This window comes from Myxocyprinus asiaticus, chromosome 43 (assembly GCF_019703515.2).
Source record: "Myxocyprinus asiaticus isolate MX2 ecotype Aquarium Trade chromosome 43, UBuf_Myxa_2, whole genome shotgun sequence".
Lineage (NCBI taxonomy): Eukaryota > Metazoa > Chordata > Actinopteri > Cypriniformes > Catostomidae > Myxocyprinus > Myxocyprinus asiaticus.
In genome coordinates this window covers 14185328-14212412 of record NC_059386.1, presented here as the reverse complement: position 1 = coordinate 14212412, position 27085 = coordinate 14185328, and the positions used below count along the sequence as shown (strand labels likewise).

Here is a 27085-nt window from a genome sequence, read left to right as displayed (position 1 = left end):
ACTGCAGCCACTTGGGCATGCAGCACAATTAAATGCAAAGGTAACAAAAAGATGGAGAGGTCTGCTTACCAGCTCCAGAGCAGCGTGTTTCGTCGTCCCTGGGTTGCCCATCTCAAGGGCGCTTTAAAGCCTTTCACGGGATCTGGGCGGCCGCGAGACAGGTGGCGTCTGCTTCCTGTGGTGGGCTCCACGCCGGGGCTGGGCCGAAGGGGCGGGCTGCGGCGGAACCAGTGCAGTCACCGCAGGGGGACGCCCTTGGCGACGAGCAGACGGAGTGCGGGATCTTGAGCCGCGCCGGGGCAGGATATGCCGGATAGCCTCCGTCTACTGTTCCACCGTTGAGAACTGCTGGGCAAAGTCCTTGACGGTGTCGCCGAATAGGCTAGCCTGGGAGATGGGGGCAGCAAGGAATCGTGTCCTGTCGGCCTCACCCATCTCAACCAGGTTGAGCCAAAGGGGGCGCTCCTGGACCACTAATGTGGACATCGTCCGCCCGAGAGACCGTCGCTCGGAGAGCAAGGTCGGTCACCGAGCGCAGCTCCTGCATCAATCCCGGGGCGGAACTACCCTTGTGCAGTTCCTTTAGCACCTTGGCAGATTTGCAGGAGAGTGTGCTGGGGAATGGGAGGTCTGCGGGGGGATACCCGGCGGAGGCGGTCCCATTGGGGTCCCCAAATCGCCCCCAGTGCTAGCTGCGCTGGCCTCATACCCGTGGGTAAAAGGACCGAGGCGGGGAGCCTCTGGGGTGGCTTGCTTTCTTACGAAGGCGAGCCGCGACTGCATCGTTGCCATGGACATGTCCTCGCAATGAGTACATGACCATCCACGAACGCTGTCTCCGCGTGAGCAGTGCCCAGACACGAAAGACAGTGATCGTGACCATCAGAAGGCGAGCGATAACGAGCACAACCAGGAATAACACACAATCGGAAAGGCATCTTTAAAAAGACGTTCCGTGTGTGCCGCTCTTTTAGAGAAATATACTCTTTTATTTCTGCCGAAGCGCCCATTCCCATTCTCTGCAGTGCACCAGTGCAGAGGGGGGAGAAGCCGCTGAAATGCGCCGTCAGATCCAGCAGAGGTGAATGAACAGTCATGGGAATTCAGCTCAATGAGCATGACCATTTGTCTCTGAAGAGAAAATCTGAATGAGTGGTTGCATACCAGCTCCTTTTATACCCATATGTCCGGGTGAGTGGCATGCAAATACCACTCGCCGATTTTTATTGGCCTTTTATCAAAGACCAGAGGTGTCTTGGGCTCCCAAGAGTGACCCCTAGTTTCACTACATCGACACAACGTCGAGTGAGTGACAGATAGGGAACAAGGGGAAAACAGAACAGATGCACGCAAAAAACACATCCGTTCATGAATGATAGCACTTGTGCAAAACAAGTTCGGTAGGCCTGTTTATTGTTTTGGTAACACTTTACAATAAGGTACCATTTGTTAACATTAGTAAATGCATTAGGTATCATGAATAATTAACTATATATTTGTTACATAATTTATTAATCTTTGTTAATGTTAGTTAATAAAATACAATTGCTCATGTTAGTTTATTGTGCATTAACTAATGTTAACTAATACAACTTTTGATTTGAAAAATGTATTAGTATATGTTGAAATTAACTAAGATTAATAAATTATTGTTAGTTCATGTTAACTGATTTTAACTAATGTTAACAAATGGAACCTTACTGTAAAGTGTTACCATTTTTGCATTAATTAGAAACCCAAAACTGACCTGAACCCGAAGTCCTACTTGAAAACGTGAAAAACGGGTTGTAGACCTCTAGTGTACCTGTACCAGTTAGGGCTGTTCGATTCCAGAAATTTTAGAATCAACTTAGATTCCTGGTTTCGATTCCAAGAGTTGATTCCAGACTCCTTTTCTCAATTATTTTTTGATTACCAAAAAAAACAACAACAAAAAAAAAACAGGAGGTAAAGTTAAATCTCATAATAAACAGCACAATATAAAGCACTCTTTTCACTATTTATGACAGCATGAATGGCAATCTTGACAATTTCTATTAATAGGTCTCTCCTAAAAATAAATGTCAAGCAATTTGTATTTGTATAGCACTTTTCACCACACGATAGTTTCAAAGTAGCTTTACAGAAAATTAGCTATTACGGAAATTGAAGCTGTAATGCCTGTAATGTCTTAGAGTCATCATTGTGCAGTTTGATGAAAATGTGATTGTAGATTATGTCTTAAAATATAGGCCAATGAATGCAATGCTTCAATCCCACAGGATGAATTTGAGGAAGGTTGGCTAAGCAGATTCGCCTGTGGTTTGAAGAACTACCGCAAATAATGTAAAAAAAAAAAAAAAAATGCCTGTTACCACTCATCAGTTGTTCTTGCTTAGAAATAGGTTTATATAAGTGTGTAATTGTCCACTACCTTTGGTACACTATAGTGGTCTGGAATAGAGCTGTCTGATGTGTTGAAGGGCTTGTGCGATTCATACAGATGATAAAAAGGAGTGTTTTACTGATGCCAGATGGACTACAAAAGCTTTGGGTTGATCAGTCGAGAAATTATGATCTTTTAGCGGCAGTCATTTTATAATCTTTTGAATTAGTGCTGTTAAGGCTTCTGAAATGTGTAGTAGTGTAGTGGTCAAGGAAATAAACACAGTCCGAACATATCACACCCTGAGTGGAGTCAATTTCCAGCACAGATTTTGTGGGTGTGTTTACACTGTTGCCTGATCTGCACAGTTTCTTTAGTGGATCGTGCGCTTATCCAGCACATGCAAATAACCGGCACTTTAAATTCTTAGTGCAGCACTGTATTTAAATTAAGTCATTGTTGCTCTTTTCAACACAAACAGATCTTTTTATAAGTCACACTTTTTTTTACAAAGCTCAGCGCTATTTGCTTGCAGCAATTAACATTGTGCTTAAAATGTTATTTAAAAAATATTTTTGTGTACTTTTTCTATATCAAATGATGGAGAAGAGCATTACAGCTAGTCATACATCCAGACCAGGGTGGAAACTATCACAATTTCAGCGTTTTAAAGGCTCCGTTTCCACCTGGTATTAAGATGTGTTTTGGGTGATCCGATCACATGTGGTTAGGTGAGACATATGGCTGTTTACACATGGTCGTTTAAGTGCGTATCCTGTGACCACTTGTGTTCGGATTTGGAGGGAAGGGTCTCTGTTTCATGACGACATCAGTCACTGTGTCAGTGTGTTACTGCATGATATTAAAGCATAACAAAGTCAGAAAAGACAAAGAAAGCATGTAAAAAAGGTGCACTGTTTCTCCCAGATGCGGTTGAAATTTAATCTAAGCACAAACGCAACATGTCAAGCAGAATTATCCATTATTTTAGTGGATTGCCTGTATTAAAGGAGCTTCAGGTGTTCGTGCTTGTCATCTGTGTTGATATCAGACACACTATAGAAGATCTGTGAAGCTCTCGTGATTGTGTATGTATACGCTTTTTTTAATTTTCCAATCGGACGGTTATTTCCTTTTAAAGCCGCTGGTAAACAGCAAAATCTTATTTTAGGGCAGCAGTTGATTGACAGGTGAGGGGTGGCGCTTCACTGCTGTCAGGACGCATACAGGATGGAATAGTGTTTACACCTCAAATGCTATGTGGACACATGCGCATTCGTATGTGGTTTCTGTGATCCGATCACAAAACCTTTTAGACCTCGTTTAGACCTGTATTTAGGACTGACCACATGTGATCGGATCACCCCAAATGCATCTTAATACCAGGTGGGTCAGAGAGTGATTCAAGTCTCTGGATCACAGTGGTGCAATGATGCTGTACAGTTCCAGTAAAAATGCAAGATCATGGTAGTCTGTTGCACCCTTCACAACCAGCATTCAGAACCGATCTGTGGCATGCATATTGTGCAATTCAAAAAATGTCTGTCCATTTTTGCACTGTTACCTGATTTGCATGATTTCTTTAGTGAATTGGGCACTAAAACAATGCAGACAGTGTGCAAATAAACCCCAATATCAGCGGGCGCAATTGATTTTTAGTGAATTCCCCATTTGATTCTGCATGTCTTTCTAATGACTCAAACCAAGAGAATAAGCAGCATAGTATTTGACTGCAAATTTCATTCTGTGTAGAATGAATCAGATATCTGTGGCAGGCCATGGTGGCAAGTCTGCCACCTGTGAGTAATACTGCAGATAAAAATCGATCCAGACACCATTTTTTACTCCGCTAACTAAAATACATTGAAGGCCCATGTGCCATAGCTCATCGAAGGTTAGTTCATTTAAAAGCCACTCGTTTAAAACATTGTACGAATATGACAGCCCCTTTCAAACTGCTAGGAAGATGCTGGCACTTAAAGCAGATTCAGCTGCCGTATTCCTTGGCACAGTGACAAGCTAATATTTCATTTAAATGCTAGTGTTATGGTGTGCTGAAGCTAAAGCTATTACCCAAAGTACCAGGATAATGGCATAACCTGGAAAAAACATGAGCAGTTGTAGCTGAAATGCTTGAAATGAAATGAAATGGTTTTACCCACATGCACATATATTTATATAAATTTAGCTTTTAACTTAAATCTAAAAACATAAATAAATGCATAACTGACATCCATATGCATAACAAGTCAACACAAATTATAATGCTGTCAGCCATATAACAGACTGAGTAAATTATGAAAGAACTGCTCTTAACATATTCAAACTTCCAATCTCTCTGAACTATACTTAAATGAAACATTGAGCGTAATTTTTGTATGAAATGCAACTTACCTGGGACCAATATGGCTGATGAGCAAAAGCCACAGGAAATGGAAATGTGCTAATGCATATTTCACGCCTAAATTTAAAATAATGGTAATTTTCTCTACAAACCCAAAACTTCCCCTTGCGTTATAAGCATGACAGTGATACACTTGACTCACAGCACTTTATGTATTTTAAGTCCTTCTGAAGTTGTTTGCCTCTCCAAACTATACCCCTGTTGGCCATGATTTGGTCACAATTCCAATAAAAATAAAGCTATTATAAGACCCCATGAAATCAAAATCAAAGTTTTGTTGCTTTAAGTCCATGTGTGTTTACTTTGAGGTCATCTATATGCTAGTGAACTCCTAAATGTTGTCAAAATTAAATTTTAGGCAGATTTGCACCTTCAGGGGCACTGCTAGAGTTGGAAGAGATACGGGCTTAATAATCATTTGAACAGGAACACTTGCATAATTTAAAATAAGTCTATTTTGGTAAATGACATTTTTTCATTTACTGAATTAGTGCTGGAGAGCCAGAGAACCTTCTAGATGCTGACCCTCGCTGACCACATCATTCATGCTTGATCTGACTAAAATAAAGAACAAAAAATGAAAGGAAGAAATTATTGTTTATTTGTTTACATATCATGGAGGTAAATTACCAACTCTAATGTATTACATTGTATGGATGACGATTCACATCCTGAAATTTATAAGAAGTCTGGCCCTTTAAAAAATAACTATCTGCATAAATCAATCTACTGATCTGTCTTGGGTCATGTCATACCTCTCAGGCTCCTTATCTCCACTGACTGGCAGTGTCTGTCTGTTTTCTGAAAAATATAGTTATTTTCTGCATGTCTTCACATCTGAAAATATGATTTATAATATAGTTTAAGATGTCAGCCTACATGTTGCATACTCAAAGCAATGTACTACAAGAGCAAATTAATTAGAGCAAAGTGGTTAATTAACTGAGGTACAGCAAACTAGCCAACTTATCTCTGATTTAACTATGGCTTCATGAATGAATAGCTAGCTTGCTCAAGTTGGAACAGCCAGTAGCGGTTTTAACCACCAATGGCATGGGGCCCCGGACGTCGGGGGGGGGCCCACGCCCCAGTAGGAAAGCTCCGCAGAAAAATGCTTGAGAGGTGACATGATGTTCTGGGTACATTTGCAAATCCGCTGTTGTCAGCGCTCTTAGAGTGGTTCATGTTATAATTCGTGGGGGTCAGGACAGGTGAGTTTTTTTAAGTAGGGTTCGGGTTTGTAATTTATGGATTTTTTTTTTTCATATATATATATATATATATATATATATATATAGGTCATCCGAACTCGTTTCGTGCAAGGGCTCTCACTCACAGATACGCGCGAACGGATGAATAAGGGGCCGTTCACACCAAATGTGTTTTTGCCTGCGTCTGCTCTGTTTTTCCATTGTTTTCCTGTGTAAACAAGCTGGATGAACGTCCATATATGCTGTACCGCATCTCGCTGTTTCTTCAGTGTCTCACGGAGGACTGGCACATTTTTAGACACTGTTTCAAGTTAATAAGAGCTTCAGGTTTCAAAAATGCATGCCGAGACACCTGCGTTCTGTTTCAGTCATTGCACTGTGTCTAGATTGTTTTTTGTTTTTTTTAGCACAGGTGTCACAAAGAGTTAACGTTCTGAACAAGTTCAGGTTGCAAAGAGGGGACTGTTACAATGTTTAACATTATTTCAGATTGTTCTGCAACAAGCAAAGTTTCAGGGCTTGATAAACGGCAATGGTTTTTTCTCCTTCTACTCTAGTGTGCTGAGAGGCTGTCATGCCTTGTATGTTTATTGTTATAATACGAACATTGCCTAAGATGCTTACATAAAATACAGCCTCAGCATCAGAATATAAACTCCAGGTGAAAGTAAAGTAAATAAGACAGGAATATATTACTATTGTATACAACAAATCCTCAAAGTAATAATAATACTGTATCATATTGTCACGAACGCCGGTGAAGATTCCTCAATCGACCACCTGAGGTCTCATTCACCTGAATATTAACACTGAATGTCCTGGTTACTTGCGTAACCTCCATTCCCTGATGGAGGGAACGAGACGTTGTGTCAATGTAGTGACACTAGGGGTCACTCTTGGGAGCCCGAAACACCTCAGATCTTTGATAAAAGGCCAATGAAAATTGGTGAGTGGTATTTGCATGCCACTCCCCCAGACATACGGGTATAAAAGGAGCTGGTATGCAACCACTCATTCAGGTTTTATGTTGAGGAGCCGAGACAAGGTCCGGCCATTTCAGCGGGTAGTTCAACGTTGTGGCAGGAGGCACACAGGAGGGTCTGGCGGTGTGTGATGGGCAGACAACTGTGTGCCTCGTAGCCAGTGCACCAGACTGACATGTAACCTCCCCCAACATAGTTATGAGTGTCGAACGGCCCTTTGGGGACAAGTCGACTACCCAAAAGATAGAGACAGGCTAACCCAGTCATGGCCTCTTTTCCCCTTATTTTTTTCCACTCCTTAAAAAACAAGGGGGATTATCTGACTGGGCAGCCAGGTCTAGTCGGGGGGTGTCCCTCCCAAGGGGAGGACACCGCAGAGACCACACCTCGCCCAAAGGGGGGGGGGGATAATTAAGTGGAAAATACGTCACATGGTCTTGCCGACCATGTGGAGAAGTCTCATGGTAGATCCTACCCAATGGGGGAGGAGTTACTACAAACATGGAGACTGTGGCAGAGGGAGCTCTGCCCAAGGAACACGCAGTATGCCAACAGGGAAATGAATTAGCGGAAGATCGCATGGTATTACCTTACAGGGAACCACCACATGCAGAGCACCTACCACAGAACAGGGCTCTTAGTTAGCACGTGAACTGGGCCGGCAGCAAGTCTGTCCAAAAACTCGACTGCCACAGGGCTTGGTGGAAGTCAACCAGGGAACAAAGTTTGTGAACACTACTGGGAATTAATGCCACACGTCTTCAGCTCAGAGGAGGTGAAAGGCGCTATTTGCAAGCGATACACCTGGCCGGCTATCCCGGGCTTATCCGCTTGTATTGCGTGCCACTACCTGGGGCGAAACCGGTTACACCTGGAGGTTGTAGAACCTTGCAAAGGTTTTGGGTGTTGCCCAGCCCGCTGCTCTGCAAATGTCTGTTAGAGAGGCACCCTTTGCCAGGGCCCAGGAGGCCGCTACACCCCTGGTAGAATGGGCTCGTAGCCCTACCGGGAGCGGCACGTCCTGGGTGAGATATGCCATAGCTATGGCATCAGTGAGCCAGTGGGCACTCCTCTGCTTGGAGACAGCGCTTCCTTTTCGCTGTGCACCAAAGCAGACAAAGAGCTGCTCAGAGATTCTAAAGCTCTGTGTACGATCCAAATAGATGGGTAAAGTGCGCACCGGACACAGCAACAACAGGTCTGGGTCTGCCTCCTCCTGGGGCAGTGCTCGCAGGTTCATCCCCTGGTCCCTAAAAGGGGTCGTGGGAACCTTGGGCACATAGCCCGGTCGGGGTCTCAAGATCATGTGAGAGTAGCCTGGACCGAACTCCAGGCATGTTTCGCTGACAGAGAACGCTTGCAGGTCTCCTACCCTCTTGATGGAAGTAAGTGCAATCAGGAGGGCAGTCTTCAAGGAGAGTGCCTTAAGCTCAGTTGACTGCAAAGGCTCAAAGGGGGCTCTCTGTAGACCCTGAAGAACTACAGAGAGGTCCCATGAGGGAACGAGGTGCGGTCTGGAGGATTTCAGCCTCCTGGCACCTCTCAGGAACCTGATGATCAGGTTGTGCTTCCCTAAGGACTTACCGTCCACTGTGTCATGGTTTGCTACTATAGCAGCAACGTACACCTTCAAGGTGGAAGGGGACAGCCGCCCTTCCAACTTCTCCTGCAGGAAGGAAAGCACTGATCCGACTGCACATCTCTTGGGGTCTTCCCATCGGGAAGAAAACCACTTAGCGAACAGACGCAACTTAAAGGCATACAGGCACCTCGTAGAGGGGGCCCTTGCCAGAGTGATCATGCCAGATGGTGCCCTATCCCTGAGAAAGAAGATATTTCCTCAGGAGAATTCGCCGGAGGGGGGGTCTGTCGTGAGGAGCGTGAGGTCCGAGAACCACATCTGGGTGGGCCAGTAGGGTGCTACCAGGACGACCTGCTCCTCGTCCTTCCTGACCTTGCACAGGGTCTGTGCAAGTAGGCTCACTGGGGGAAACGCATATTTGCATAGGCCAGGAGGCCAGCTGTGTGCCAGTGCGTCTATGCCGAGAGGTGCCTCGGTCAGGGCGTACCAGAGCGGGCAGTGGGAGGATTCTTGGGAGGCAAACTGGTCTACCTGTGCCTGTCCGAATCGACTCCAAATCATCTGGACCACCTGAGGGTGGAGTCTCCACTCTCCCCTGAGGGTAACCTGCCATGACAGCGCATCCGCTGCAGTGTTGAGGTCGCCTGGGATGTGAGTGGCTCACAGCAACTTGAAGTGCTGCTGACTCCAGAGGAGGAGACGGCGGGCGAGTTGTGACATACAACGAGAGCACAGACCACCGTGGCGGTTGACATATGCTACTGTTGCTGTGTTGTCTGTCCGAACTAACAAGTGCTTGCCCTGGATCAATGGCCGGAACCTCCACAGGGCGAGCAGAATTGGCAACAACTTGAGGCAGTTGATGTGCCAACGCAGCCGCGGGCCTGTCCGTAAGCCGGCGGCTGCATGCCCATTGCAAACAGCGCCCCAGCCCGTTTTGGAGGCATCTGTCGTGACCACGACGCACCTGGAGACCTGCTCTAGGGGAACACCTGCCCGTAGAAATAAGAGGTCGGTCCAAGCGCTGAAGAGACAGTGACAGACCAGCGTGATGGCCACGCGATGTGTCCCGCGGCGCCATGCCCATCTCAGGACTCGAGTCTGAAGCCAGTGCTGAAGCGGTCTCATATACATCAACCCGAGCAGGGTGGCCACCACTGAGGATGCCATATGCCCCAGGAGCCTCTGAAAGAGTTTCAGTGGAACTGCTGTTTTCTGTTTGAACGCCTTCAAACAGGCCAGTACCGACTGTGCGTGCTCATTCGTGAGGTGCGCTGTCAATGAGACTGAGTCCAACTCCAAACCAAGAAAAGAGATGCTCTGAACCGGGAGGAGCTTGCTCTTTTCCCAGTTAACCCGAAGCCCTAATCGGCTGAGGTGCGAGAGCACCAAGTCTCTGTGTGCACACAACAGGTCCCAAGAGTGAGCTAGGATTAGCCAATTGTCGAGATAGTTGAGAATGCGAATGCCCACTTCCCTTAACGGGGCAAGAGCTGCCTCTGCGACCTTCATGAAGACGCGAGGGGACAAGGACAGGCCGAAAGGGAGGACCTTGTACTGATACGCCTGACCCTCGAATGCAAACTGCAGGAAGGGTCTGTGTCGAGGTAGAATCGAGACGTGAAAGTACGCGTCCTTCAGGTCTACCGCCGCGAACCAATCTTGATGCCGGATGCTCGCCAGAATGCATTTTTGCCTCAGCATCTTGAACGAGAGTCTGTGTAAAGCCCGATTCAGTACTCGCAGGTCCAAGATTGGCCGCAACCCACCGCCTTTTTTCGGTACAATGAAGTAGGGGCTGAAAAAACCCTTCTTCATCTCGGCCGGAGGGACAGGTTCTATCGCACCCTTCCGTAGGAGGGTGGCGATCTCCACGTGCAAGGTAGCAGCGTTTTCATCCTCCACCATGGTGAAGTGGATAACGCTGAACCTGGGTGGACACCTGGCGAACTGAATCGCATAACCGAGTTGGACGGTCCGGACCAGCCATCGCGACGGATTGGAAAGCGCAAGCCACGCATTCAAGTTCCGCGCGAGGGAGACCAAAGGGACAACGTCGTCAGACGTACCGGCAGGTGGGGCCTCCCGGCGGCGTGGAGCATGTCGTGGCCGTGCTGAGTCGAGGGACATCGAAGCACTTACCTGGCTCCTTGTGACCACCCCCGGAACAGCCTGGGAGCAGTCTCATCGGGGGCAGATGTGTGCCACAGCTGGGCGTGCAGGGGCAGGGAGACCGCAGCTGGAGCGCCAATCCTGCAAGGGAAAAAAGGTGGATGGTGGTCGTGATGACAACCGTGCACACAGGGTATGTGACCCAGGGAAGGAGGAAACTGCTCTTTTGCTGAACTGTTGGGTACCGCAGCCACTTGGGCATGCGGTGAAATCAAATGAAAAGCAAATGGCACGGCTGGAACCAATCATCGAGCCGCGAGGGTTCAGGGGAGAGCGGAGGGTTCCACTCTAGCCCGACGCTCGCGGCCGCCCGGGAAAGCATGTCCATCATCTCTGCATCAGCCTGTGACTGGGCAATCGTCCCTGAAGGGGGGAGCCCAGCTGAGGCTTCTGCGTCCGACTGGACATGCCCGCTCTCCGATGCTGTGCTCGAGAGCTCATCAGCTTCGCGGGCTCCGAACAAGAGGTCAAACTTGCCTTGAGATGAGCCGGCGGACTCATCCGGAAGCCCGATTGGGGCAGACGAGCATGCTGGGGAATGGGAGGTCCACGGGGGGATACCCAGCAGAGGCGGTCCCATCAGGGTCCCCAAATCATCCCCAGTGCTAGCCGCACTGGCCTCAAACCCGTAGGTAGAAGGACCGAGGTGAGGAGCTCCATGAAGCAAGCCGTGACCGCAATGTTACCATGGTCATGTTTTCACAGTGAGAACATGAACCATCCACAAACACTGCCTCCGTGTGGGTCGCGCCCAGACACGAAAGACAGCGATCGTGACTATCTGAAGTTGAGAGGTAACGACCGCAACCAGGAATAACACACAATCGGAAAGGCATCTTTAAAAAGACGCGTCTCTTTTAGAGAAATATACTCTTTCAGGAAAATATACTCTCTTTTTTCTGCCGAAGCGCCCAGGGGCATTCTCTGCAGTCCACCAGTGCAGAGGAGGGAGAAGTCACTGAAATGCGCCATCAGATCCAGCAGAGGTGAATGAACAGCCATGAGAATTCAGCTCCTCAGCATAAAACCTGAATGAGTGGTTGCAAACCAGCTCCTTTTATACCCGTATGTCCGGGGGAGTGGCATACAAATACCACTCGCCAATTTTCATTGGCTTTTTATCAAAGACCAGAGGTGTTTCGGGCTCCCAAGAGTGACCCCTAGTGTCACTACATCGACACAACGTCGAGTGAGTGACAGATAGGGAACTACATTTCCCAAGTGCCCCCATGCCTGGACTGATTACTCCATACCTGCCTCATATCACTCAGACTATTTAAGTGTGTGTTCGTTCAATGCGAAGTCTTGTTTGCCCCGGCTACATTTCTGAGCATTATTATTTTACTGTGTTGATCTGCCCGTGTTTGACTCTGCTTTGGATTACCCTTCACGATTCTCTGCTGCCTGCCTATCAATGTGTTTTGCTGCCTGCACCGATCCTCTGCCTGTTTGACGATGTTTACTGCCCTGTCTCTGATATTGTTGGTTGCCCTAGTTATCCTACCCATGCCTGTTTGTACTTTGAACATGTGTTCTAATAAACCGCACATGGATCCCACTAAGCCTGAGTCTGTGTTACAGAAGACTTCGCCAACTATCCAACAACTTCATGCATCTGTCCAGCAAACTCTCTGCCCAAGCTAACCTACTGGCATCTCACCAACAACAACTATGCCGACTCACCACACTAACAGAAGAGTTAGTGAAATCTGTACAGAGCCTCCATCAGCCCGTACCTGAATTAGTTTCCCCAGTGCCTCAAGCGAGTCAGGTACCAGTCTCAATACCTCACAGTACAGTAACTGCTAATTCACCTTTAGCCTTTCCAGAAAAATTTGACGGCACCCCACCCAGGTGTAAAGGCTTCCTCATGCAATGCTCTATGTTCCTGGCTCAACAACCCTCGTTATACCCGACCGATGAAAGCAAGATCTCTCTTGTGTGTTCACTGCTCATGGGTAAGGTGTTGGAATTGGCAACAGCTGTCTGGGCCAATCAAGGACTAAACCGCACCAATTTCAATGAATTTATTCAACGTCTGAGAGAGGTATTCAAACATTCCGAGGGAGGAAGGTGTGCTTGTGTTTCATCAAGGAAGAAATACTGCAGCTGAATTCGCTCTTTCTTTTCGCACTCTCGCTGCGCAAACTCTGTGGGTGGAAGACACATTAAAACTGCTGTTTTGTCAAGGATTAAACACTGACATGCAATCTGAGCTGGCCTGCAGTGATGAAGGCAGAACCCTGGACCAATTCATCGACCTCGCTATTCGTATTGACAATCTCATTCGCTCCAGGAGACCTAATCGATTTATCAGCACTTTCACTCAACCCAGTGAAGATGCTGAACCTATGCAGGTCGGTCAAACTCATCCCTCCACAGAGGAGCGTGAACACTGCATCAGGAACCATCTCTGTTTATACTGCGGTCAAGCAGGACATTTGAGAGCTGACTGTTCGACACGACCCCCTCAAACACACAATTGCAGGGTAAGTGTGTCGGTTTCCTCTATTCAAACCGCTGCTTGTATTGAAGTGCCAGTAAAACTAACGTTCCTGTCAGACACCATCATCACTAAGGCCTTGTTAGATTTGGGGGCAGCAGGCAACTTTATTGATGAAAATTTAGCCTGACAGCATAAGATACCATTAATTCCTTGCGACTCTCCTTTGGCAGTGGCAGCGCTGCATGGGCGCCCCCTGGGGACCGGCCAGGTATTGTACACCACCACTGACCTCATTCTGCAAGTTGGTATTTTACACACTGAAACAACACGTCATCCACTCTCCACACAACCCAGTTATCCTTGGTTTACCCTGGCTGCAGGACCATAACCCACAAATTTCATGGCGAGAAAAGCAGATTATGCGATGGGATTCCAGCTGCTCATCCAAGTGTCTAAAATTAATCATCCCTATGTCTGTGAATACCACTATGGTGACTAACGAGTTCAACATAGCATCACATATACCTTCTGAGTATGCTGATCTATTTGAAGCCTTCAGTAAAACCAAAGCCTCGCAGCTACCAGCGCATCGATCTAGCGACTGCGCCATTGATCTGTTACCTGGTGCCTCACCACCTAGAGGCAGAATCTTTCCCCTGTCAGAACCTGAGGCTAAAGGCATGAAATCATACATTGAAGAAGAACTGGCCAAGGGTTTCATTCATCCATCCACTTCACCGGCAGCAGCAGGACTCTTCTTCGTGGGAAAGAAGGATGGGGACCTTCGTCCTTGAATTGATTATCGTGGTCTAAATGATATAACGGTTAAATTCAGATATCCCTTACCTCTGGTTCCCGTAGCTTTGGAACAACTAAGAACTGCTAAGTTTTACACTAAGCTTGATCTACGCTGCGCGTACAACCTCATTCGCATTTGAGAGGGGGATGAGTGGAAAACTGCCTTTTCTACCAGCAGCGGGCACTATGAATATCTCGTTATGCCATTCGGACCGTCCAATAGTCCATCTGTGTTCCAATCTTTCATAAATGACGTATTCAGAGACATGATTAACCAGGGATTAATTGTATATATAGATGATATCCTGATTTATTCAGACACACTGGAGGAACACATCAAGCAGGTCCGGGCAGTTCTGAAGCATCTCATGGAACACCAATTGTATGTCAATCAGAGAAATGTGAATTCCACCAAACTTCAATTTCCTTCCTCAGTTATATCATCAGTCCAGAAGGGGTGTCTATGGATGAGGGCAAGGTACGAATGGTTCTAAACTGGCCTTAACCCACTACTGTAAAGGGACTACAACGATTCTTAGGATTTGCAAATCTTTACAGAAGATTCATTCGAAACTTCAGCACTGTCGCCGCTCCACTTACCGCCATGACAAAGGGAGGTAATACCAAGCTTCGCTGGTATTCTGACGTCATCCAAGCCTTTAATGAATTGAAAAGTCGCTTCACTTCTGCTCCTATTCTGCATCATCCTGATCCCAACGTACCTTTTGTGGTGGAAGTAGACACATCAAACACTGGTATTGGTGCTATCCTCTCTCAACGCCAAAGTAATCCTCCTAAGCTTTTCCCTTGTGCGTACTACTCACGTAAACTCTCCTCTGCTGAACAGAATTATGATGTGGGCAATCGTGAACTGTTAGCCATGAAAGCAGCATTTGAAGAATGGCAACACTGGCTGGAGGGGGCCAGACATTAATTTCTGGTATTAACCGATCATCGCAACCTTGAATTCTTGTGCTCAGCCAAAAGATTAAACCCCAGACAAGCCAGATGGACACTATTTTTCACTCGTTTTAACTTTTGAATCACTTATCATCCAGGATCAAAGAACATCAAAGCCGACTCACTATCCCGTCAATTTGACTCCGACAATTTGTTGACTCTGACAAACGTTGACAATTTGTCATGAACGCCGGTGAAACAAAAAAACCCTCAATTTCCATGGTCTGGTGAACCACCTGATGTTCCTGCTTTTAATGACTGGTTTCAACATAGTGAGGCTGTGTGGGATCAAGCTCATGTCCATCTACAGCGTGCCATAAACAGGGGAAAAGAACAAGCTGACCTCCATCATCGTCCCAGTCCCAACTACATTCCAGGACAGTGGGTGTGGCTTTCAGCTCAGGACCTTCGTCTCCATCTACCTTGCAAGAAGCTCAGTCCCAGGAATGTGGGTCCATTCAAAATTCTAAGACAAACCAATCCTGTGTCATATCGCCTTCAATTACCTGCTAATTATCATATTTCTCCCACTTTTCATGTCCCTCTGCTGAAACCTGCCGGTGGTCCGAGGGTGGAGGAGGATCGTGGATGGTGAGGAGGCATTCCTAGTGCGAGATCTGCTAGATTCCAGATGTCGGGAAAGCCAGATCCAATATCTGGTAGACTGGGAGGGGTACGGTCCGGAGGAGAGGTCCTGAGTCAAGGCGGATGATATCCTGGACCCTAATCTCATCGCAGAATTCCATAGGACTCACCCAGAGAAACCGGCCCCTCGACCTCGAGGAAGACCCCAACGTCGGATGTGCTCTCGCATCAGGAGCCGCTCGCAGGGGGGGGGCTCTGTCACGAACACCGGTGAAGATTCCTCAATCGACCACCGGAGGTCTCACTCACCTGAATATTAACATTGAACTACATTTCCCAAGTGCCCACATGCCTGGACTGATTACTCCACACCTGTCTCAAATCACTCATTTAAGCCCGATGTGTGTGTTCGTTCATTGCAAAGTCTTGTTTGCCCCAGCTACATTTCTGAGCGTTATTATTTACTGTGTTGATCTGTCCGTGTTTGATTCTGCTTTGGATTACCCTTTACGATTCTATGCTGCCAGCCTATCACTGTGTTTTGCCTGGACTATAACTATTGCTGTTTTGCTGCCTGCCCCGATCCTCTGCCTGTTTGACTACGTTTACTGCCCTGTCTCTGATATTTTTGGTTGCCCTGGTTATCCTACCTACGCCTGTTTGTACTTTGAACTTGTGTTCTAATAAACCGCACATGGATCCCACTCAGCCTGAGTCTGTGTTACACATATTATAATGACAAACTAATAAATAATTGTTGAGTTATAATATTAATAAATAACAACTGAATTCCAAAATGTTACTGGGTGAAGCAGTAGGTTTTGCACACAAAAAAATAATCAAATAAATAAAAGAAAGAAAAAAAATATAGATATTTTTGTAAAAATATATGTAGGTAAATATTGATTTTTTTTATCACTGCATTGTGGAAAAACTGGAAAACATGCATTAATTATCTTTAACAAGATTTTATGTCATTTTTTAAGCAAACATTTTTTAAATGGGGCCCCGGCTTGGACGGATGCTTGGGGCCTCAAAAATTGTAAACCCACCCCTGGGAACAGCTGATTTGCCCAACAATACACCAACACTAGATAAGTAACGTTACATTTACAGATGTTATCAGATAGCTATCATTGCTGGCTAAGTCAAACAGGGATGGACTGGTCATCGGGAGCACCGGGACTATTTGGCCGGTCGGCCGAGTAGTCTGCAACTCCTCCCCCCTGTCGGACCAAATCAAATCAAAAGATCTAATCAAAGGTTAGATGCTTGCCCCACTCTTGTTTATTAAGCGCTGCTATTTTCACTTGCACATGTGAAACACCAAAAGCCAACTGCTCCAAAAGTGTGACTTTCATGTTTCATGAACCTTAAAACTCTCTGCTTACACAGCCATGCACTTGAAATCCAGGCAATATGTGGTTTGAAGTTGTCCTGCTGGAAAATGCAGGGAAGTCCCTGGAAAAGATGGTGCTGAATGGCAGTATATGTTGCTCCAAAATGTGTACTTATATCTGTCTGCATTCATGGTGTTCTCACAGATGTGCAAGTTACCCATGCCATGAGTACTGACACACCCCTGGCCCATACAGACACTGGCTTTTGGACCGGACACTGATAACAGCTTGGATGGCCCTTTTCCTCTTTGGCCCGGATAACACGACGGCTTTGTTTGTCAAAAACTTTTTGAAAAACACAGTTCCTCTGTTCTACTTTCTATCTAAGATGAGACCGAGCCGAGAGAAGACGGCAGTGCTTCTGGACAGTGTCTTAACATGCATCTGTGGATGCAGTGGCGAGTGGTGTTGCCTAACAAATGTTACTAAAGTTATCCCAAGCCCATGTTCATAATATCCATTACAGATGAATGATGTTTTTTAAGACAGTGATGTCTAAGGGATCAGAGATCACGTGCATTCAGAAATGGTTTTCGTCTTACCCTTTACGCACCGAGATTTGACCAGATTCCTTGAATCTTTTAACTATATTGTGCAATGTAGAGAGTGAAATGACCAAAATCCTTACAATTTGTCTATGGGGAGCATTGTTCTCAAAGTGCTGGATTATTTGCTGAAGCATCTGTTGGCAATTGACAAGTCTCGAATGATCCTTGCTCTTGAAGGAATAGGCTGTTTTTGGAGGCTCCTTATATACTATGACACGATTGCTTCACCTGTTTAACATCTCCTGTTTCACATTGCCTTGTTATTTCAACTTGTCAAATTGTTATTAGTCTTAAATTGCCTCTGTCCAAACTTTTTTGGAGCGTGTTGCAATCATCTGATTTGAAATTACTGTACATTTTCAAAAAAACATTGAAACTCACAAGGAAAACATCATATAATGTGTAGTTGTACTTCTTTCAATATAGCAAAGGGTGAATATAATTTACAAATCACTCCTTTTTGTTTTTCATACTGTCCCAACTTTTTCGGAATTGGGGTTGTAGGATTTTATCTGTGCAGACCACAGAGAACATAATTTACTCGGTTAAACTGAAGATGTGATAAAGAAATGAAGGACCTCTTGCACATATAAAGCACATTATTCTACACACACTAATTCTGAGATTGAAGAGTGCCATAACCGTGTCTCAGATGTGTAGTGCAGGACACAGATTGATTTTTACTAAAAGCATTATTTATGGCACAATTGTGATGGTAAAATTAGCTTAATCCATTAAAATTAACTAAGTAGATGCGTTGCAGTAAGATCTCTCAACAAGAAGTGCTGCCAGTGCTAGTCAAATATATTTGAAGCTGTACAGTGATACTTATGATTAAGAATGGTAAAAGTTTTGAGGCGATTGCTCTGAAAATAAGTCAAATATCTTCAAAACCCTCTCTTTAGAATGAAATAGGCACAGAAGTTTAAAAAACAGAAGCTTGTACAGTAAACACAAGCATGCAGAGCCCAATTAGATTTCCTCATTAAATATTAAAGGGATAGTTCACCCAAAAATCAACCTCATGCCATCCCAAATGTGTATGACTTTCTTTCTTCTGCAGAACACAAACAAAACATTTTAGAACAGCATCTCAGCTCTTAAAAGTAATTCATACAACTCGTGGTTAAATCTATATCTTCAGAAGTGATATGATAGGTGTGGGTGAAAAACATATACATTTTTAAGTCCTTTTTTACAATAAATTTCCTCCCTTTCCAGTAGGTGACGATATGCACGAAGAATGTGAATAGCCAAAAACAAAAGAAGAAGAATGTGGAAGTGAAAGTGCAGATTTATAGTACAAAATGACTTAAATAGTTATATGTTTCTCACCCACACATATCATATCACTTCTAAAGACATGGATTTAACCACTGGAGTTGTATAGATTACTTTTATGCTGCCTTATATGCAATATAAAATTGTTTTTATATATCTTCTAAAAACAAAGATTTTTAGAAGAGTATTTAAGCTCTGTAGAGCTTAAATACTCTTCTAAAAATCTTTGTTTTTGTTCAGCAGAAGAAAGAAAGTCACATACATCTGGGATGGCATGAAGGTGCAGAAATTACAGAATTTTCATTTTTGGGAGAGCTATCCCTTAACAAAGAGGCACTTTACAAAGCCTATACAGTGCAATTGTACAGTATGCTTGGATTTCCGAAGTTGCAAGGCTAACTGTCTTTGAACAAGCAATTTGACTGTAACAGTTTCTTAATTACATCAAATTTAGTAAATTGAGAGTAGAAACAGTAAACTTGTATTCTGACAGAACAGAGTGAAATTTACAGGCCTAGAAACTTTCTATCCAGTCAAACTAATCTAGTAAGGATTAGCTTCTTACTTTAAAGGGTTAGTTCACCAAAAAAATTTAATTCTCCCATTATTCACTTACCCTGATGCCATCCCAGATGTGTATGACTTGATTTAATTATCAATTTATTTTTTACACAAACATACTGATTTGCTTCAGAAGACATTCATTGATCGACTGGAGACGCATGGATTACTTTAATGCTGCCTAAATGTGACTTTTGAACTGTCAAAGTGCTGGCACCCAAGTACATCCATTATAAGGACCTGACAGAGCTCTATTTTCTTCTAAAAAATCTTCATTTGAAGACATTCATACACATCTGGGATGGCATCAGGGTAAGTGAATAATGAGAGAATTTTCATTTTTTGGTGAACTATTCCTTTAATCTATGGCCTGAATTATTATTATTATTATTATTATTATTATTCCTGGATTTTTTATCCTGGATTAAACCTGAATGTTTTTCTTGGAATGTAAGGTAGTGTGTCAAATACTGACGATTGGTAGAGATTGTAATGATGAAGCAGTTGTAATGTGAAACTCTCCTGGTTGGCTCTTCAAGCATTCAAGAGTTTATAAACTGCACAAGTTCATATCCTCTAGAACAAATTTGATTCATGACTATTTTGTGACAGCTGGCAATTTCTAAGAACAATCCATCATCCTGATTTGTCATGGCCCATCTCTGCTCTTCATTCAGCAGGAATAAATATGAAAACGTGTTAGAAAGGTTGGTAGTTAGGACTGTGGAATCCAAGACAGAATTAGAGTCAGAATAATACATGGAGCACGGGAAGGTTTCAAAAAGAAAACTTAGGAGGATTTACAACATACATGTTTAAAACATAAAGTATATCATATAAACATACACAAATTACAAGTTGTAGGGTATACAGTAGGCTTGGCTATGTGTCTCAAATTATGCTGTAGAAATGTTTTATCAGGTAACATAAAACGTAGCCAACCTCGTGGCAACATCTAAATTAACTTATTTTATTCAAGTGAAAAATACTTTCAGGAAGAGAAGAAATAGCTTCTTCAGTTCACAACTGCACGTTTTCATTGTTTACATTGTGAGGCAAGAAATTTGTTCTATGAGAGAATAGAACAATTCAGGTACAAATATTAACACCATAACAGGTTGAAAAATTAAACATAAGCCTAACATAGTAGTTGGGGTCTTTATAATAAAGGTTGCTTAAAGTTTAGTCCTCACTTTCTAACCCGACAGCGAGAATCTGACACGAATACACAGATCTTCCTCTGCGGAATTATACAGCAACCTCAAATCTGCCTCAGTGACGGACGATCCAAATTCAAGGCATTCGTCTTGTTAGGAACGGTGGTGAGCTCAAACTATTGATTTTCTTTGGCTTTATTACATTTGGTGGCAACAGTAGCTATAAGAAGTGCACCGATAATACAAAGAAAAGAAACGTAAACCAGCAAATCATTCTGTGCTATTTTGATAAGAGTGTCACGGCAAAATTCCCTTGAGAAAACGTGAGAAAAGTGGATTTGGCAACGTTAAACACGTTTGCGATTTTTATAATCTCATGAAAAATGGCTAACAAATATATAGGCTACAACTCATTTAAAAATGTTAAAGATCTGGGGGGAATAATTGTTCACCAGCTTCATTACACGCAAATGGACTACCGTTTCATTTTTTTATTTAAAAGAAATCCGCTATGCATCACTATTTTCAAGAATACTCATCAATAGTTATCGATAAACTTTATTCCTAGATGCGGAGTAACTCACCCATATCTTCCACGCTCTTTTAATTCCGCTCTCGTCTAATCCCTGCGGGTGATTACTGCACAGCTTCAGGATTCACTCAACGGCACCAGGATGGACAGAGACGTTTACCTTTGGTCGGAGCAGGATTGCAGCCGGACTAAAATCATTTTCGGTTCAGATTCGACTCCATGTCGCAAAACCCCAGAAAACGTGTTATTTGCCCCCTCCCCAGTTTAATCCAACAAAATGGCAAACCGGTATACATCCACAAGCACTTAAAAACATGATAGCCGTCCTTCAATCGGAATGTGATTTGATTCGCTGCAAGCATCCAAGTTTCAAAAACTGTCAACAGAAAAGAGCAAAAGTTGTTCTGGTTCGTATAATTGGAGAAGAAATGTTTAATTCATGCTTCGCTTATCGGCCATCCAAGTAGCCTACCAGTGGTAAGCAGAGCCAAAATAGACTGAGTCTGAAGTGTACATCTGTGGGCTTTGTGTGAGAGGAAATCTGTGCCCGCCGCCGCAGTATAATCTCTGAGAGCAGCTCCGCTAAACCGCGTCCCTGAGAAATATCACAGTTTGCGCACTCCCGCCCTCAGGTCTTTCACAGTCATAAAATAAAGGTGACCTGGAGGCAAACCTGCTGCAGTAAACGACAGTACGCAGAATGCCAACACAAACCCCTGCCCGAATGCCCTGGTCAAGTCAAGAATGTCGATAAATGTCAATAACATTGCTTTTTGACTACTGTAACTCTTTATATATAGGATTAAGCTAATCTTCCATTGCACGGCTCCAAATGCTCCAGAACGCTGCTGCGAGACTTTCAACTGGTGTACATAAACGTAAGCATATTACTCCTATAATAATATATCTCCACTGGTTGCCAGTCCGTTATAGAATTGATTTTAAAATATTACTTTTTGTTTTTAAATCTTTAAATGGACTGGCACCCTCTTATCTTTCTGGTTTACTATCCGTAAACAAGCCTGTCATTTAGTGCGACCACATATGATGAGAAATGTAGTTTTTTTTGTAAACGCTTGTCGCTGCATTAACCAGCTAAATGTGTCTTAGTTTCTGGCAAGTTTTATTGTTATTCTCCATTAACAATACAAAAAGGCATACACACTAAATTATACGCAGAGGCGCAAAAACCATATACGCAAGGTATGCAACGCATATAGATCTGTCTATACTGGCTCATGGGTAGTGTAGTTGTTCACAAGGAATTACACTATTAAACACAATTTAAAATAAATAAATAAGTGGAAATAACTTGGACTGATGGCTTCAACAAAGGCATGTACCATTGATAAACAACCTCACCTTTAAAGGTTTGTAAGTTATTTTTGAAAATCAATTCGTATATGGAGAAAATCAATGTGACTTTTACTTCTGGAACCAGACTGCACTCTTAAGGGCATGTATTAAAACAGCAATTGTTTGTTACATAATATTTTGTAATGTCGAAATTTTTCTATGCTCAGGGTACTTCTTACAAATACCAACACTGACACAAGTGCATAATCCCTGCAGGCCTTGTTAAGGATATTCACTGAATGTATAGAAAAGGAGAGACAGTAAATAAACTATGAAAACACTCATGCTCTTTAACGAGCTATAGAAATCAATTATTCTGAATCATCTTCTGATTCAAGTATGTTTATGATTCAAAGCACTGCTGAAGAGATCAAAAGCCACATAAAGTAATACCTGTTCTTGCCATGAATTTATTCTAAATACTTTAATTAACAGGAATTTAATGGTTGAAATATATTTTTTAAGCCTAGGATTTTTTTTAAATTATTTTTTTAACCTTAGGGCTATAATGACATGAAGCCGGTGTGTTCATAAAATGCATTTTGATTATTTTTTTTTTTTCAGGCTTTACATGTGAATCCATCTAATTTTATGCTCTGTAAGTCAGTTATTTTTGTCATGGGCTTTGTTAACAAGTTGTAACTAAGGTTTTTGATGTTTTCAGTAAGGTCTTTGGGTGTTTATCTACAAGTGAAAAGAATTTGATTTTTTGCTCCTATTATTTTTTCAATACTTGCCTGTCTCAGACAAGATTTTCACAATAAAAAGCAAATTCTTGGAACTTTTGCACATTGGCAGTCTGTATGAGTGGATAATGGATGCTATGACTGTATTTTATATCTTAACGCATTGGAGACATGCAGATAATTTAAAAGGATGGAATACATTTAAGCAGGGGATTATCCAGTTTAAGCACTGCAAGTACAGTTAGGCACAAACAGTAAGTTGCCGGAGACAAAGCGTTGGACAATGGCAAAACAAGGTCACAAATGCTAGTAGCATATCTTATTTTATTCGCATTGTGTAGACAGCTGTGTAGAAAAGAGATGTTGATTATGAAACACTGACAATTTGTAATGCACTAACATTAACAAGGTATGAAAATTCCCAAACACCTACCCCATTATGATAATCGAGAGTTCAAATTTGTGGCAAATTTGCCACTGATAATTTTCACATGCAAATGAGATTTGTGGCAAACTTGCGGCAAATGGTCCATTGTTGCCAAAGAGCAAAGAGCTGCAAACTTCTGGCAAACATTTGCAGTGAATTAAAAGCTAATTTGCATGTGAAAATAGCAAGTGGCAAATTTGCTGCAAATTTGCGGCAAGTTTGCAGCTAGTTTCTATTTTTTTGTAAGGGTAGACATGTAGTTTAAGAAACCATGCAGATGAAAGATTTTGAAAAGTAAGATTTGTAATTTAAGTGCTGCTTGAGATATGACACTATTTCTGAATCATGTAATACAGGTTAAGGATTAATAGCCTATATAAAATGCATATAGTCTATTGAATATATAACTTAAGACCAATTGCTTAGGAGTCTGTGACAATAACAAAACACACATTAAACACTTTTTTCATTTACTGGTGCCATTTACTGGTTCTGGTGACTGGTTGCTGATTTATGAAAGGCATAATGTCAGCGTTTGGTGTCTATATGCCTGTTGAGAGAGTGAATGATAGATGTGATAATCAGTGGTAGAAAACTGAGCCTCGACAAGAAACCAATTGTCAACCGTTTGTCTTGAAACAGAGCAGAAAGCTTCTGGTGTGCTGATATAAGCCAATTGCAGGCCTCTCTGTAATTCTCCCAGGGCATCATGAATATTTCACGAATACAACACGCCATAAAAGGCCTTCTGATTTGAAGTTCACACATTAAATAGCATGCTGCTGCGCCTTCGCAAAAAGTTCTAGCCTGTGATTTTCTTTGTTTAGAGAAAATAACATGCATTCCCTTTGGGGTATCTTCAATAAGGATGTGACATTTTAAATGTAATAAAGAAAATTTTCATAACTGGTCAGTTCTGTCTGCTCAATAGGAGTGATTCAGAACTTTCATATGACTAAAATCTTTTTCTGTTTCTTTTAACACATTCAAGCCTTCAAGGTTAGCTTAAAAATGTGTAACACCCAACAGTGGTTATTCGGTTTGAATGGAAGTCAATGTAGGAAATGCCTTAGGATGCTGAATAAACTTTTGTCAGGAAACAACCCATCACTTAATAAATTAACTAATCTTCAACATCTATATCTATTAGGGCTTTCAATTTACAGTGTAAATTTAGTGTGATAATTTATATAAAAAATTAATGCATTCAGAAAATTAATGCAAATAATCATGCCTCTTGACCCATATGTAAATTCCGTTCTTAAAGTATTTTCCTACTATTGGAGCAATTTAAGCTTGGTTTACTTGTACCGGTTACTGTTTTTTTATGAGCCACGTCAGCATGGGGCAATCAGCGTGCCTCAACAAACCTTACAAGTGATGCTATTAGCTTCAGTGGCTAACGGTGCATCTCAGTCATCTCCCAAGTTCAGTAGTCAGGGCACTGATCAGTGAGTCAGCCATTTCTAGGGCTGTCCCAGTCATAAAATTTTTCCAGTACACTGAAATGTTCGCTACCTAAAAATTGCCAGAATGCACTGTAAAAAACACCCTTACAAAAAATGTAGAGTTCTGTCAAACTAGTTGCAAACTCATTATTTTCACATGCAAATGAGCTTGTGATTCGCCACAAATGTTTGCCAGAATTTGCAGATCTTCACCGGCAGAGGTGTAAAAAGTACTCAGAAATTATACTTACACTGGCGGCCAAAGGTTTGGAATAATGTACAGATTTTGCTGTTTTGGAAGGAAATTGGTACTTTAATTCAACAAAGTGGCATTCAACTTATCACAAAGTATAGTCAGGACATTACTGATGTAAAAAAACAGCACCATCACTATTTAAAAAAAAGTAACTTTTGATCAAATCTAGACAGACCCCATTTCCAGCAGCCATCACTCCAACACCTTATCCTTGAGTAATCATGCTAAATTGCTAATCTGCTACTAGAAAATCACTTGCCATTATATCAAACACAGCTGAAAGCTATTTGGTTCATTAAATGAAGCTTAACATTGTCTTTGTGTTTGTTTTTGAGTTGCCACAGTATGCAATAGACTGGCATGTCTTAAGGTCAATATTAGGTCAAAAATTGCAAAAAAGAAACAGCTTTCTCTAGAAACCCATCAGTCAATAATTGTTTTGAGGAATGAAGGCTATACAATGCTTGAAATTGCCAAAAAACCGAAGATTTCATACAAAGGTGTACACTACAGTCTTCAAAGACAAAGGACAACTGGCTCTAACAAGGACAGAAAGAGATGTGGAAGGCCAGATGTACAACTAAACAAGAGGATAAGTACATCAGAGTCTCTAGTTTGAGAAATAGACGCCTCACATGTCCTCAGCTGACAGCTTCATTGAATTCTACCTGCTCAACACCAGTTTCATGTACAACGGGAAAGAGAAGACTCAGGGGTGCAGGCTCTATGGGAAGAATTGCAAAGAAAAAGCCACTTTTGAAACAGAAAAAAGAAAAGGTTAGAGTGGACAGAGTGTTATAGATCTTAATCCCATTGAGCTTTTGTGGGATCAGCTAGACTGTAAGGTGTGTGAGAAGTGCATGACAAGACAGCCACATCTATGGCAAGTGCTACAGGAAGTTGGGTGAAATGTCACCTGAGTATCTGGACAAACTGACAGCTAGAATGCCAAGGATCTGCAAAGCTGTCATCACTGCACATGGAGGATTTTTTGATGAGAACTCATTGAAGTAGTTTAAGTTCTGAACATTTTTTTTTTTTTTTTTTAAATTGTAATAGTAATATGTCATGCTATTAATGTCCTGACTATACAGGTGCATCTCAATAAATTAGAATGTCGTGGAAAAGTTCATTTATTTCAGTAATTCAACTCAAATTGTGAAACTTGTGTATTAAATAAATTCAATGCACACAGACTGAAGTAGTTTAAGTCTTTGGTTCTTTTAATTGTGATGATTTTGGCTCACATTTAACAAAAACCCACCAATTCACTATCTCAAAAAATTAGAATACATCATAAGACCAATAAAAAAAAACATTTTTAGTGAATTGTTGGCCTTCTGGAAAGTATGTTAATTTACTGTATATGTACTCAATACTTGGTAGGGGCTCCTTTTGCTTTAATTACTGCCTCAATTCGGCGTGGCATGGAGGTGATCGGTTTGTGACACTGCTGAGGTGGTATGGAAGCCCAGGTTTCTTTGACAGTGGCCTTCAGCTCATCTGCATTTTTTGGTCTCTTGTTTCTCATTTTCCTCTTGACAATACCCCATAGATTCTCTATGGGGTTCAGGTCTGGTGAGTTTGCTGGCCAGTCAAGCACACCAACACCATGGTCATTTAACCAACTTTTGGTGCTTTTGGCAGTGTGGGCAGGTGCCAAATCTTGCTGGAAAATGAAATCAGCATCTTTAAAAAGCTGGTCAGCAGAAGGAAGCATGAAGTGCTCCAAAATTTCTTGGTAAACGGGTGCAGTGACTTTAGTTTTCAAAAAACACAATGGACCAACACCAGCAGATGACATTGCACCCCAAATCATCACAGACTGTGGAAACTTAACACTGGACTTCAAGCAACTTGGGCTATGAGCTTCTCCACCCTTCCTCCAGACTCTAGGACCTTGGTTTCCAAATGAAATATAAAACTT

General features: G+C 42.8%; 1 protein-coding gene across 2 annotated transcripts in view; it reads right to left on the bottom strand.

The window, feature by feature from the left end:
• The window catches only part of LOC127433643 (leucine-rich repeat transmembrane neuronal protein 4-like), a 94331-nt gene extending 72802 nt beyond the window's left edge, over positions 1 to 21529 (bottom strand). For both annotated transcript variants that reach the window (XM_051685708.1, XM_051685709.1), the window contains exon 1: positions 21038 to 21529. In XM_051685708.1, the coding sequence (XP_051541668.1) occupies positions 21038 to 21041 (4 nt within the window). In that variant the 5' untranslated portion in view covers positions 21042 to 21529. The remainder of the gene's footprint in view (positions 1 to 21037) is intronic.
• Positions 21530 to 27085: the final 5556 nt, after the last annotated feature.